General features: G+C 56.0%; 4 protein-coding genes across 4 annotated transcripts; 2 read left to right on the forward strand and 2 right to left on the reverse strand.

Moving 5' to 3' along the window:
* Positions 1–2,054: 2,054 nt before the first annotated feature.
* On the forward strand, positions 2,055–3,467 carry MAM_03326 (uncharacterized protein; the record flags this gene model as incomplete). The annotated part of the gene is made up of 1 exon (XM_040822125.1): positions 2,055–3,467. One exon carries the CDS (start codon positions 2,055–2,057, stop codon positions 3,465–3,467), a length of 1,413 nt encoding a protein of 470 aa, XP_040679930.1.
* An 884-nt stretch (positions 3,468–4,351) lies between these two features.
* Positions 4,352–5,164, reverse strand: MAM_03327 (Protein kinase-like domain protein; the record flags this gene model as incomplete). The annotated part of the gene is made up of 1 exon (XM_040822126.1): positions 4,352–5,164. One exon carries the CDS (start codon positions 5,162–5,164, stop codon positions 4,352–4,354), a length of 813 nt encoding a protein of 270 aa, XP_040679931.1.
* A 2,654-nt stretch (positions 5,165–7,818) lies between these two features.
* On the reverse strand, positions 7,819–11,337 carry MAM_03328 (uncharacterized protein; the record flags this gene model as incomplete). Its single annotated transcript, XM_040822127.1, has 1 exon — positions 7,819–11,337. One exon carries the CDS (start codon positions 11,335–11,337, stop codon positions 7,819–7,821), a length of 3,519 nt encoding a protein of 1,172 aa, XP_040679932.1.
* Positions 11,338–12,676: 1,339 nt separating this feature from the next.
* Positions 12,677–13,750, forward strand: MAM_03329 (uncharacterized protein; the record flags this gene model as incomplete). The annotated part of the gene is made up of 3 exons (XM_040822128.1): positions 12,677–13,056; positions 13,186–13,400; positions 13,476–13,750. The coding sequence occupies 3 exons, from the start codon at positions 12,677–12,679 to the stop codon at positions 13,748–13,750; spliced, it is 870 nt and encodes a 289-aa protein (XP_040679933.1).
* Positions 13,751–13,792: the final 42 nt, after the last annotated feature.

Below are 13,792 nucleotides of genomic sequence, written 5' to 3' on the forward strand. Positions count from 1 at the left end.
ATAGCCGTCAGGACATGCCACCATCCATGGAACTCGAGAAACCAAGCCCAAGGCAGCCCAACTCGCTGCCTCATAGCTCGAAGCGTAGCGCAGTACTCCAGGTCGATATTCCATAGGACATACCCAATTAGGCAAATGACTATAGCTTTCCACGTTCGAATATTCCAATCACGACTTTTGCCTGTCGAAAACGGCGCTGACTGCGGCCAATGATATAGATACTGAGTGCGTAAGATGACCAACAATATCCCAGTTGCAAAAGCGACGACTTGGTAGATGATTTTGGGCGACTGCACGTAGTACACTGCAAAGGTGATGAAGACGAAAGCAAGGCCAACGGAGATTAAGCGGGATCTCGTAGGTTGCTGTCGCAGCGTGAGGGTGGCTTGGAGCATCGACCAGGTCAGGCCCAGCATTGAGAACTCATCGGCGAATTCCAGTTTTTGGCGGAGGCTCGCGTGGAATAAGAAGGACCCAAAGCCCAGGCTCAGGAGCGATATACTCATGAAATCCAGCTTGGGCGATGACAATCCACGGCTTCCAGGGCCATACATGTATCGGAAGGCAAGGTAGACTGGTGAACAAGGTCTTTTTCAGCGTCGACATTTCTCCGTCGTATTCTGTGCGTGACCGGGGCAGCCTCGCTCGCTCCAGCTGGCTCAACAGTCCGCCGTTGAAGATGGGGGGGGGAGTTTGCAAATTCGGCCAAGAACCGGGTCAAAAGGTAGTCCTCTTCGCAGAAACTGCCCGCAAGTCAGCACTCGGGCCAGCGATCGAGGGTTCCGCGAGCGTGTAACTACTACTTTGCGCGGCTGTTGGGCGGACCCCAGACGCCCGTCAGTGAGTAGGCGTCGCCGTCGTAACGGATGTTGTGGTGGCCCATGTCCAGGATTCGACGTTGCGCCGAGTTGCAAGTCGGGCGTCGATGCCGATGCTGGGAAAGACGAAATCTTGGAGGAACACGGCCAGGCGGATCAGGCAGACAGTGTGCCGCCTGGCTTCAACACCCAGGGGGCGGGCGCTTCTCGCTTCTCCCTCGTCGCCATCCAATCATCGGTGCAGGCAGCCAAACAGCCGCGTATTGTGCTTGAGCGAGAGCCACAGCCCGAGTCTGGTACGTGCAGCGTGGGGGAGGAGGGCCCCGTTGCGGCCGTTTGAGATGTCAAATTGAAGCTCCCTCGGGTGGGTAGGACAACCTTGAGTAGGCTTGTCTTGGTGTTGCAGCCGTTGCCGCTCGAGTTGGCAGAGCTGTGAACTGCCCAAGGCGCGTGAACTTTGCCGGCGCCGCATTCAGAGACATTGCGGTTGTGCAGAATCGGCTCGCCGGTTCAGCGACGTGATCCTTCGTCAGTCTTTTCCAAACCTGGTTGGGCTGGCCACGTCAAAGTGGATCGCCACCATCCCGGCATATATCGCTATACAAGAGCACCTCGGTAACATGCATAGAAGCATCCCCAGTTGTCCACCACCCACCCTCGGGCGTCGGCTGTAATCTCCAACCACACACCCCTCCTCTTTCTGCACTCCATCGGAGGACGACGTACGGAGTACAGTGATGCATATCGCAATGGTCCGTCCGGCTTCCCGCTTGGTTTTGTCACCAATGAACCCAAGGGCGTGTGAGGGAGCTACGTCGGCACCCTGGTAGCATCTGCTGATCCGCCTGTTCACCCTGAACAAAGAATCGAAGGCGTGGGTTCAACCAACACACGCCATGCTGGGCACATATTGCCCAGAAACCCCTGGGTCCAGAGCGTTGACCATGCGTGGCACTTAGTATCGAGTATAACTAGCATGAATAGGTGGGGGACGGTGGTCGAGGCAAAACCCAGCTCGTCGCTGAAGTCGTTGAATTCCTCATCCCATCATTCGTGGGAGCCTCAAAACGCCATCCAAATAACACGCCATCCGCCACCATCAAACGAGCCGGCTTGGATTAGATGGCGACTCCATACCCAAGAAGACTCTGGCTCCCACCAGCATTCAAAAATGCAGAATCCATCTACTTCATGTCGGCCACACACCGGGGAGACATGTACCACCTGCGAGCAGCGATGATGTTGCAAAACAGAGGTTACTCGCTTGTTCTCTATGACGCAGACGTTTCTGCCGGGAGCAAGACCAAGGATACTCAAGACTACCTGAGCCGGTCCGTCATAGAGAATAAAAAGAACTTCTTCTTCGTTATGTGGGACTATGCGGAAATCAGTAATGGTTTTTCCTGTCCAACCGACTTTTCGAAGTGTTGCTTAAATGGACAGCCATACGATGGCAAAGGCGTCAGATTTCTTTCCGTGACGCCGTACGGCGAATCCTTCTCGACTAAACTCATCCAAGAAGCCAGCAGACCTAACGGCCAGCTGCCCAAAAGTGTCCTCCAAGGCATGTTTCTGCTCAAACCTGAGTCTATGGCCTATCTCCGGGGCGAGTTCAGTAACTTGTTCAACACGGAATGGAAAATCGGTCCCGATGACGCTACGAAATCCACTATCCTCGTCGTGGATCGAGACACGGGATGCCAGCCTGAAGGCGTCTATCCAGAGCTTGACACGGGAAATGGCATTTTCCTGGTTCGTGACATTGTGAAGGAGATGGCGGCCAAACACACAGGCCAGAGCACGCTGAAAGTCATCTCGTGCGGATACAACGACGAAAGCTCAGTAACCGGCATCGGGCAGTACTGGACCAAGCTCCCACCGGTGGACCTGATACCAAACCTCGACAAGAGCCAGCCCGTCACCAAGAGGGACGTCCAGGCGTACTTTCTGTACTGGGCCTCCCAGGAGAACAAGACTGAGCGGTACTTCCAAATGGTCGTGGGTCTCCGGAGCGGTGTCATGGATCTCTTCACTTTCATGGGCATCCCGACCGTGTCCATCGGACTGCGCAACATGGTGGGAGAATCAAGGCACAGGAGACTGTCAGGGACGAATTTCAAGCGTGTGAACGTCCAGTACGACGGGCCGCGTCATCCAACCACCGCCTACATCCAGGACAGGTACGACTCCAAGGAAGTTTTGCTCAACTCCCCGTTCTGGCTTGGGGACGCCCCCGGAAGCCCCTTCCCAGAGCGGGGCTTCCTCGGCGACGACGAAAGAATCCAGCAGAAGGTGTCGCCCCTGCAGCCCTTTGGCGACTTTGACGCGTTTGTCCTCAAGGTCGGTGTGAGGCTTGCTTGCCAGACGTACTTGAACTGGGGCCCCACGGTCAAGACGGCCAGGAAGTATATCCCTCAAGTCGTGACCACGAGTGATGCCAGATTTTGCTACCTGGCCGAGGAGAGTGGCACAACTGTGAAGCAACGGCTACTGAGGCGGAGGTCAGCCGACGAAAGGGCCATCGACAGCATGAGGGCTCAGCTCAGCAACCCGAAGACAACACTTCAACTGTCGGATGCCCTGTTTGATGAATTCTACCAGGCGCAATTTATAGAGGACTGGCGTCGTATCCGACGATATAGGTATTAGTTTTGCATTCTTGAGTTGGCCTTTAAGTTCTTGATCGCTGGCCATGCTAGCACGTCGTCGTTTTCAAATACTTTGTCTTGTGGAAATTCAGGAGCCTACACAGTGACACCGTGAGCATGAAGTCTTTGCCCATGAAAACGCGTGTTTGGGGCCTTGGACAACCAACGCCCTCGTAGAAGCCAGCACCTACCATTTGGTTCACTCGAATTATGTATATCATTCAAGAGCACGGCAGCGCCGCGCAAAAATAGCATCACGGCACTCGTGACCGTTTACCACGACGCCAGCACTGCAACCAAGGTGCCACATGTTACGCAACTAATCGGACTAGCTGCTCTGCTGCTGTGCGTCAAAGCCTGACTTTTGATCACCGGCTACATAAATAGAGTCCGGGAAGAGCGGCACCTCCCGCGCCCCCGCAGGCCGCCGGCTAGAAAGCCCTTTGGATCCTTTATAGTTCTCTACAACGTTATCCACTCGTCATTACTCGCTTATTCCAACAGTTAGTGTTATGGACTAGTCCGATTGGGCCGTGGCGGGTGCCAGCTGCAGTCATCCCGATGGTGTGCCGGACCCCTTGACCGTTGAGCCAAAAGGGTACGTGATGAACAAGCTACGCTAGGCTTACTCGTCTGGCACTATAGAGGGTAGTTGAGCTTTAGTCTAGCGAAAGCAACCTGTTCCTCGATTCGGGATTTGGCATTCCTGCTTCGTAGATGTTTTGGTCTCAATCATAAAAGGTCAGCAGGAGAAGCTGGCGAATACAATCCGAGACCTGGATAGTGCGGTCGACGGTTTACGACGACACGATGAAAAGAAACTCCAAAACGTTCCTCGGCAGTGATGATGACGGGATGATTTTGCCAAGAGATAAAGTTCAGTGGTCAAACCATGTCCCTGCATTCATCATCCGCTCCCCGTGTGCCGGACCATGGCCGGCACTGACCTGATCCTGGCTCCTTGTCGCCAAGGGGCATTTCCACCTCGTCACAGTGACTCATGAGCCAGTCACGACATCGTTGCACGTCGTCGTCCTCCCCTTGCAGAGCCACACTCGGACCAGGGCGCTTCCAGAACGGCCTCTCAAACCATGCCGGCCAGAAACCGCCGAATTCCCAGTCGATGATGGCTTTGATCTTGAGCGTTTCAGGGTCCACTATGACGTTGTGCTGCCCGAGGTCGTTGTGACAAAACACGTATTCTCCCTTCTCCTTGGTCGGCCGCCAGCAGCTGTTGACCTTCCATTGGTTGCTGGTGACGCGCTGGGGAGGGCACAAGAGTGATTCGCCAGGCACTCCCGGAATATCCGATCGCAGGGCCTGTAGGGTGGCCACATGCTGCTGTAGCTCCTTCATCACCACCTCCTTCTGTTCCTGCTGCAGCTCCGTCATACTGACGCCCTCTACGTACTGTGATTGGAAGTAGAAGGCCCCGTCATCTTCGAAGGTGCATTCCGCAGGTGGCAGCGGGATATTTGTCTCGTTGCGCAGGAATCGGAGAACTGCAGCGTCGGTTTTCCATCGTTGGGGATACGTTGTCGGAGGAACGATGAGGACTTTGTCGGAGACTGACTGCCACTCATGCCGTCGAAGCGTCCGCTTCATGAACCAGCTGCCCACGTGGAAATATTTCTTGTCGGAGAGAACAATCGAGCAGCCAGCCTCTCGATGGTCATTCAGTTCTTGGTTTGTAACCATCTTTGGAGTCCCGTGAACGTGTAGTCGGGAGACTGGACAGATTCCACGGGCGTCTCCAGGGCTGGCTCTGTAAACGGCGATGATGTCGGTGAAAATGGGGAGAACAAGTGTCCCGGGGTCATGGCGAAATATACGACATGAAGTACGGGGATGGATGATGGATGCGGGACGGGGGTGGCTGCAGTGGGGGGGTGTGGGGCGGGTTTGGGCCCGGGGCGAAGGACCTTGATTGTAATTTGCCAGAGTCCACGTGATGTGCAACTTCTCCGCTGTGGACGTGGACGAGAAGCCTCACTCACGGCTTGTTGCTGCACTTCATCAGGCGCATCAAACATTCAACTACCCCAATAAGCTAAGCCAAGCTCACCGGTCCTCCGAAGCAAAGCTACCCGCTTTGGCTCCCTTGACCTCGGACATGGGGAATCCAATAGGCCGAATTTGTCCTCCCATTGTTCTGCTTCTTCCTACACGTCATGTCAGTATGTATTCTACGAATGAACGGAAGGCTTCGTACGCAGCACAGGTCAAACAGTCATTCTGACTCTGGCTCCCTGATAAAACGGTGCCGCAGCCAGGGCATTTCCAAGTACCATTTGGCATTTCCAAGTACCATTTGGCATTTCCGCAGCCAAGTATTGTTGCTGTTTTGTGAAATGAGGCGTCCTGGACTCCTGGCAATCGTGGAAGGAAGGACTGGCGGGAAAAGTGTTTTTTTTTCTTCTGTGCTCGAATAGATGCCCTGGCAGGATGTATAGGCGGAGGATGATGATCGAAACGAAAAAGGAGCGAGCCTGGGCCAAGGTTCAAGTATCAAGTTGCATGCTCAATGTTGGTCTTTCGGAAGCCACGTACAGCAATCATTTGGCCAACGACAACGCGTACACGTACCCATTCTGGTTGGCCAACCGCCGGCGGCCAGAGTGTAGCCGAGCGACGTTGCAGTCGATTTTTGGGTGAGGGCTGTCGCCTGGGGTTAGAAACCACGGGGTAGCACGTGAGCGACTTGACAACATCACGCATGTAGTTACATTGTGTCTGATACGATAAGATTGGAACGGTCGGCCAACGGTTTGGCGCCTGCCTACTTAAAGTAGATGAGAGGCTTGATGTCTCTGGACGTGGTGCACACACGGGGCGGGTTCAATCGAGAGTGGCACGCTGTTGAGTGTTGAGCGTTGGAAGCCTCATGTTGACCGCTCCCCCCCCCCTTCACAGCCAAGTCTGGTCACTTTAGCTGAACAAGGATCGCAAACTGTGGTCAAGTTCAAACCCGCACTCTGGCCTCGTATTGTGTATTGTACCCTGCCATCAGGTAGGCGAGCAATGGCCGGGTCATCTACACTCTCTGCCAACTTCCGCTGGCGATGCTGCCCCGTCACTTGGACACATTTTACCCCCCCGAGACAGATAATTGTGTCGCCGAGCAAGATACCACCGCATAACGGCGCACAAAGATTGATATTCATTGGGTGAGAAGACTCAGTCAGCTATGATGAGTCGCTTGCAGCTGAGGAGACGTTGCTCTGTACAATCGCCGCCCGCGTATTTTGTGGTCAGCTCGGACACGTCCACTGTCTCGCGAGCCGCAAACCCGACATCAACCAGTCACTACTGCTGTGTGCCACCAGTCAGTCTGGCATCGCGAGTCGTTTGCGACGGACAGTGAGTGGCGGAGAGATGGTTTCACAGCATCCTAGGGGACCCTGGGACAGCGATATTCGGCAGACAGTTTACTTGTACGCTCAGACAGATGATGTCGGCTCAGCTACATAGGAGCATGGTGAGTGGCAAAGGCGATGCGTGGTTGGAAATAATCGAAACTTTTCTAGAAAATGCCGCCAACTCTAGATTAGAAGCACTGAAAGACAGTCTTGATCGGAGCGCAGAGTGCTCATCGCAGATTCTGTGTCATGGTCTGGGCTAAATAAAGCCCAACCTAGCGAGCGGGACATGGCCTATAGTGCCAGATGAGCAAGAAAAGGGCAGCTTGTTCATCCATCCACGTACTGGGACCCTTTTGGCTCAACGGTCAGACGGGTCCGGCACACCGTCGGATTCGGGGTGACTGCGGCTGGCACCCGCCGTGGCTCCTTGAGCTAGTCCATCGCAGTCCTTAGCAAAAAGAATCTTACACGCTAGGTTTAGCTGCAAACAGTGCCATGTAGCTCTTTGTAACTCACAAGATTGCTAGTACTTCTTTTGTTTTACTACTTCTCAATACACCCAAGTAACCTTTTAATGCAAGGTTTCTGATTGGCTAAACCCGAAATGCGATACCGCCTGACTGGGGGGTGGGACGGGACCGCGTCCCCACCGTTATCCGCCCCTCCGCCCCCACTCCTTCCCGCACGTTTAATTTCGTATCAATGGTTTCCAATTCGACGCTTCCTTATCGATGACGTTGAAGCCCGTTGTTGGTTCCAGGACTGACTGCAACGTCCGTAGCAACTCTGCTGTACGCTTTTGACGCTTCCATGGGCGTGCGGGCGGGCGACTCTAGTGAACTTACAAACGGGCGACGTATTTGACTTGAAATAACGTTAGAAAGCAATCCACTATATGACACGGCGTCAACCTCGCCGATCGACTTCAAAGCAAGTGCATCGCCGTGAATAAAACAGTCGACTTTCCGTCTTGTCCGCAAGCGTGCGCAGTCACGACGCAGCCTGCGCCTCCACGTCGGCGTTTCTAAGCACCACGTCAAACGAGTCGCTCAAAGTCATGTCGTGCGGGTGGACTCTGTACATGGCCTCCGTCTGCAGCGTCAGGATGGTGGTCTCGCCTTCTCGCGGGCTTGAGCGCGTGAACTTGTTCACTTGAGCCAGGGACAGCAGGAAGCTCATGTCCTGGACGGTGCTGATGCCGATGAGCTTGGTCACGCTCCGTGGCAGGAGTCTCAGCACGAGGTAGTCGATGCCCGCCCTCCTGTCCATTTGGGGCAGCACGTTGAAGCGCAGGTTGCCCAGCATCCGGGGGCCGGGCCCGTCGTAGTTGGCCAGGAGTCGGTGGTCATTCGGGTCTGCGGGACCGAGGGCGACGCGCACGTCCAGCTCCAGCAGTTCGTAGTCGCTGTCCTGGTTGTTCTCGACGTGGATGCTGAAGACGACGTCTTGTTGGCGGTTGTCGCCCGACGTCTCAACCTGGTTGTCCTCGTTTGCCAGAGAGTAGACCATGCAGTTATACTTGGGTGGATTGGCCGGGTCGAAGGTGCCGCCTGGGTCTTCCAGGGCCGGCGTGGTCGGGGACGGAGACGAGGGCTGCCTGGGGCTGTATGGGGGAATGGCGCGTACTTGGGGGCTGAGATTAGCTTGCTGGACGTGCGGCTCAACTTTGTAATCCTTGTGGCGAAGGAGCTGGGAAGCAAGCGGGTTGGGTTTCACTCTTGTCGTGGTTGCCGTGGTCGCCGTGGTGCCGTCGTCACTGCCCCTTTCTTCGGCCTCGCCCGGCTTGACCAGCGGCGTGATGCTCGAGGGAGCGGTCGACGTCAATGTGAAAGGCTGCTTGGGAGATGTGGAGGTCGCCCCTACTGCCAGGGGGGCCGTAGCGGCGGGCGTGGACTGGTTCCCTTCCAGATTGATGGTGAGGCTGTAGACTGGATCAGTCAGCTGCATGGCCAGCAAGGCCGAGTTGGCTGTGTCGTCATCAAAAGGCCTGCTCTGGCCCTCGGACACCTCGTCGTCCGACCAGGCGCGGAGCAAGGCCAGTTGCTGCTGAGCAAAGTACGGGAGACGAAGGAGGCGCACATCATCGGCACCAGAGGCGGCATCCGTGCTCCAGGTGAACCAATTGTTCAAATCTGTCGGCTTCATCACAATCCCTGGCTGTAGCGCGTCCTTGTCCCTTTTGTCTGATGAGACGGATGTGGTGTACTGCTTCCGCACATCGATGTCAACTTCAAGCGTGGTGAGCTTCCAGCCGACGGCAAATCTCTGCTGATGAGGTGGCTGGGTAAATACCAATGATTCAAACTCGGGCAGGCCTGGCTGACGATCCACGAGGCCCATCATGACGCCGTCGGTCACAATTTCGTGTCTCAGCAGCGGCGCTTGCCCGATGGTCGACGCCGACTTGACCTCCACCCTGAGATCGGGGAACATGGAGACAAGATCAGATCGCAGATAGAAGCCATAGCGGGGGATCTGCGGTGTATACTCTGGCTGGTGCTCGGGGTGATGGGTCAAGTAGGCGTTTATCGCGGCTTTAATGGCCGCTCTGTCCCTGTCCTCGCCCGAGTGGTTGGCCAGACTGAGAGCGCCGTCGACCATGGCGTCCAGCCATCCGGGATCAATGAAGAAGAACCGAAGGCTCTCTGCTGGAAGGTGTGTGGGATCACTGATCAGGTAGTGCGCAGGCACTCCGGAGAGGAACATGCGGTCGAGTACAAAGGCCAGCACGATCATCCAGTCCGTTGAAACTGGTGTGTTGGTCTCGTCATATACGCTTCCATCCGTGGCTTTTGCAAGATCCAGAGCGATCTGTGTCGCTTGCTCGAGGTAATCGTCTTTGATCTTGCCAGCGTTGTAGTGCAAAGACGGCATCTGGTTCGCGGCCAGCCGTGGTCGATACCAACGTTTCTGGGGAGGACCAGCTCGGAAAGACTGTGATGACGTGTCCCCTGAAGCTTTGGCGTGCAAGTTGCTCAACTTGTCTACGGCATCTTGAAGGCCACGCAGCACGTCTGAGCGGCTGCGGTAGCTCTCTGGTCCGCCCGCTGAGCGAACAGCCGATATCTTCAACGCCTTCATAGTCCGAGCATGGATCGTCGCTCGCAGCCGGAACAGGGCGGCGGCAAAGGCTTGGTTGCCCAAGGCCAGCGTCCGGCCCAAGGTCCATGCAGTAGAGTAGCTGATGTCCATGATGCCGACCTCGCGGTCCAGGATTTGCAGGTCTTGGCCAGAGTTGGAGCACGCCTTGGCCACGGTGTCCGACGGCTGCACCACCGTCGGCGTCAAGGGGCCTCGGTACAGGGCGACTGTCTGCTCTCCAGTCTGCGTACGGTATCTGACCAGCGAGTAGCCGTCTCGCAGACGAGCAGCTATTCGTGCTTTCACGTCCCCGCCGTTGCTGAGGGGGTCGGTGATGCTGGCAGCAGGTCGCAGGACGCTGAGGGTCTTGCCAATGTTGTCAAAGGCCTCGTGGACGTTGAGCATTCCCGGGGGCATGACCGTGTAAGTCCAGCTGTAGAGAGAGCACAGCGCTACATAGCCCTCTGCGGGAAAGGCCTTCATGTCTTCGACCCCCTCGATAGAAACTAGGTGAACAAAGACCGACACGGGGGCGGTGTTATCCAGCGGCCCCGACCGGCTGCCGACAACGATGGAGAAGATGCCCACCTCCTCGACACCTGCGACCGCCATGCCCGTCGTGTTGATCTCGCGGACGTGAGCCAGGTACTTGTAGCGGGTCGTTTCGGGGCTGCCAGAATCCTGTCTTTTGTTCTGTTGGTCAAAGCATGAGAACAAGTTCCTGAACAGCTCCGGCTTGGTAAAGATGAAATCCCCGCGTGCGGCGTCCACATCCGGCCCCGTGGCATCCGGTATGGGATTGGCCACGTTGGGTATGGCCCGGAGCTCCTGGACTGTCATGTTTACGGCCAGTGTGTCTGTGTGCTTGAACGTCGTGCCGACCAAGGCCCCCGGTGCCAGTCTCAGCTCGTCGTTGGTGAAAGTGAACAGCGCCAGCCACGGCACCTTGCTGCGTTCGTCCTGGTTCCCATCCTGCTCCGAGGCCGGGCTTCCCAGTCTCTCCCACGGCAGATGCGGGTCGCTGAGGACGACGTGAGGCAGAATGCGCTGGTCGTCTGGGTATCCGTTGGGGGGATATACGGAATATACAGAGCCGGCTGGGAGGGAGAACTGCGGCGCGTCGACCAGAAAATCCTGCTTGGAAACGAGTCGCAGCGGCTTGTCGCTCATTGCCGGCGCCGGCGCCTCGACGACTTGCGTGGCCACGATCTGATGACTCTCTCCGGCCTCGAGGCCAGGAGCCCAGTAAGCGTTGAGTTTCTCTTCTCCGGGCTTCAGGTCCGTTCCTGCAGGCGCTGGTGGCGCCGCCCCGGGTGTCACGTCACGCTGAGCCGCCCTGTGCAACGCTGCACTTTGCCGGGCATGGCGAAGAGTGAGATATCGCGGGGAGTTGATGGCTTTGCTCGGGCCTCGAGTGAAGATGGCCATGGCTGTGTGTCAGGTCTTTGGACTGACTGCTAACTCGGAACGTACCCAGGAAGTCGTCACCATAACGTGGAAAGACATGACCAACAAAGGCTCTCGTCGTAGTGTTCCTGATAAGCGAATATTGAATTGTCCTCGACGAGATGCAGCTTGCGTGTAAAGAGGGAGGGCAACACAAGCAGACTACGTTGACGCCTGTCCAAGGACACGCATGCAATATGCCGTGTATGCGTCCTTGCTGCATGTCCACGGCATCAATAGCACAGCAGCGCGAGATGGTACTTTTGTCAGAGGCAAGGCAACCGCAGTGTACATGTAACCTCGGGCTGTTCCGCCTCTCATGTCGGTTGATAACGACTTCAACGACAGACGTTGGCATTGCGGGGTCGGGCACCGTCGTGGTCATCAAGCATTGACTGACTCCCAAGGACGGCTCAGCAGATGAGGGAGGTGGGCACTGCATGAAGATGTAACACGATGATCATGCACTTGATTTGCGTTGACGTCTGGGCAAACGGGCTGCAGCGGCACATGAGTCCTTTCACTGCCAGACATTTCGCATCAAAGGCATCACTACCTCGTACAACACTCTTCTCGTAAAGCGCCAAAACGCACATCAGCCTGTGTATCGGGCATGTGTACGTCTAGCCAAACTTTGCAACCTAAGATGCCTTGACCTGTTTGAGATGGAATCATGTTGAAGCTTATGGGTAAGAGACGACAACCCCATCTGGAGCCAGTCAACGAATACGTCACCTTCTTATGATGGCAGATTTCTACTCAACAGTGTCCTTTCCGGCCGGACCTCCATCCCGTCGACTCAAGTAGCCCGGCCTCTATGCGCTGTGCACCGTCTCATCCGGAAGGGCATGCAGTGGATGCATAGCCCACCAGCCGTTTAGAAGAAATCCAACCGCAGATATCCGCATCTATGACGCGGGATGTACACACGCTTGAGTGAGTGGGCGAGGGCGAGGAGCTTGTCGAGCCCAGCTCTGGTTTCACACCGTCGCCGTCGGCGAGCCGAGACGAGACGCCAGCCATCTGTGCAAGTCGAAGCATTTCTACAACATGAAACGGCAGAGATCCGGTGGGATTGATGGACCGTTTACTGAGAGAGCTTGACAGAGTTGTCAGGTGACGTGATGAACAGATGGGCCGTTGACCGGCCGTGAACAAGTATTTATAGCCCAGTTGATGGCTTCTACCTCTTGCCCTTCTGCATCCCGGGCTGATCTTTTCCCGTCCAGAGCAGGACAGTAACTCTTGAGCTCGTTGCGCTGCCCCAAGGAAGCCCTTGACCTACCTGGCTGTTCCAAAACAACACACCACCGTCATCATCATGCCTGGGTTTGCCTCCATCCTCAACACGGGCCAGAGTGTCCCCAATGACAAGGCCGTCCAGGTCTACTTCACCACGAGCAATTCCAACGTCGGCATGGCGCTGCATGACAAGACGACAGACAGCAACAACCCAGACGTCGTTCAATCCAGCAAAGCCGACCCGCCGGGTAATCTCGTCTTCAGCACCCAGCTTACCAGCACCACGTTGATGTATTTCAACGCCGTGTTTGGCTTCACGAAGCAGCTGGACGCCAAGTCTCCCCAGATCGACGTCTCCCTCGTCTGCCCCGTCTACCAAGCCGTAGCAGCCACCGAGAGCACCAACACGACCATTGCGAGCTGCTCTTCTCAGGACAAAACCTGGGTCTATTATTTGAGGTAAGGAAGACACGAACACGTCGGCACCAGACACGAGGGGGGAGAAGACGAATGAAAGATCCGAGTAGTATGTGGATGTGGCCAGTCACTAATGGATTGATTGCTTGTTTGCGGTTTTTCCCCCCTTAGCGGAGCGGACCAGGACTCGCTCAGAATCGTTCAGTCGGAAGTCGGAAAGCAAGTCACGAGCATCAAACTGGAAGCAACGGATGTGCGGCTGGGAAGTTCGCTCGCCGCCTACTACGATGTCGAGCAGCGGCTGCCGTTCGTCATCTACCAGCACGAGGTCGACGGGGGGGACGACGTCAGGCAGTTGTACGAGTACAGCGTAGACAATGAATCTTGTAAGGGACCGGACCCGAAACCACGTCCATCGTCTGGAAGCAACATGTGGTGCTTGCTGCTGACGCACTCCATAGCCAGCAGGATCCAAAACACGGACGACGCTGCGAAACTGACGAGCATCGCGGCGGTACATGTCCGTCGGGTCACGTACCTGTACTACATGGACAACGACAACGAGCTCCGGGTCATCACCAAGGTCAGGGGCAACTGGGGCTCCTCTGCCGGAGTGAGCGGCGCCGGCAAGGTCAACAGCTCGAGCCAGATCACCGCCGTCTCGTCTGGTGAAGCCAGCCACGTATTCTACACTGACGACAGTGATTCGCCGGTGCACCTCATGTTGCCTTTTTAGCAGAGGACAGGCAATTTCAAAAATTACCCGGTGGTCCGTTGG

This window comes from Metarhizium album, assembly GCF_000804445.1.
Source record: "Metarhizium album ARSEF 1941 chromosome Unknown scaffold_6, whole genome shotgun sequence".
NCBI lineage: Eukaryota > Fungi > Ascomycota > Sordariomycetes > Hypocreales > Clavicipitaceae > Metarhizium > Metarhizium album.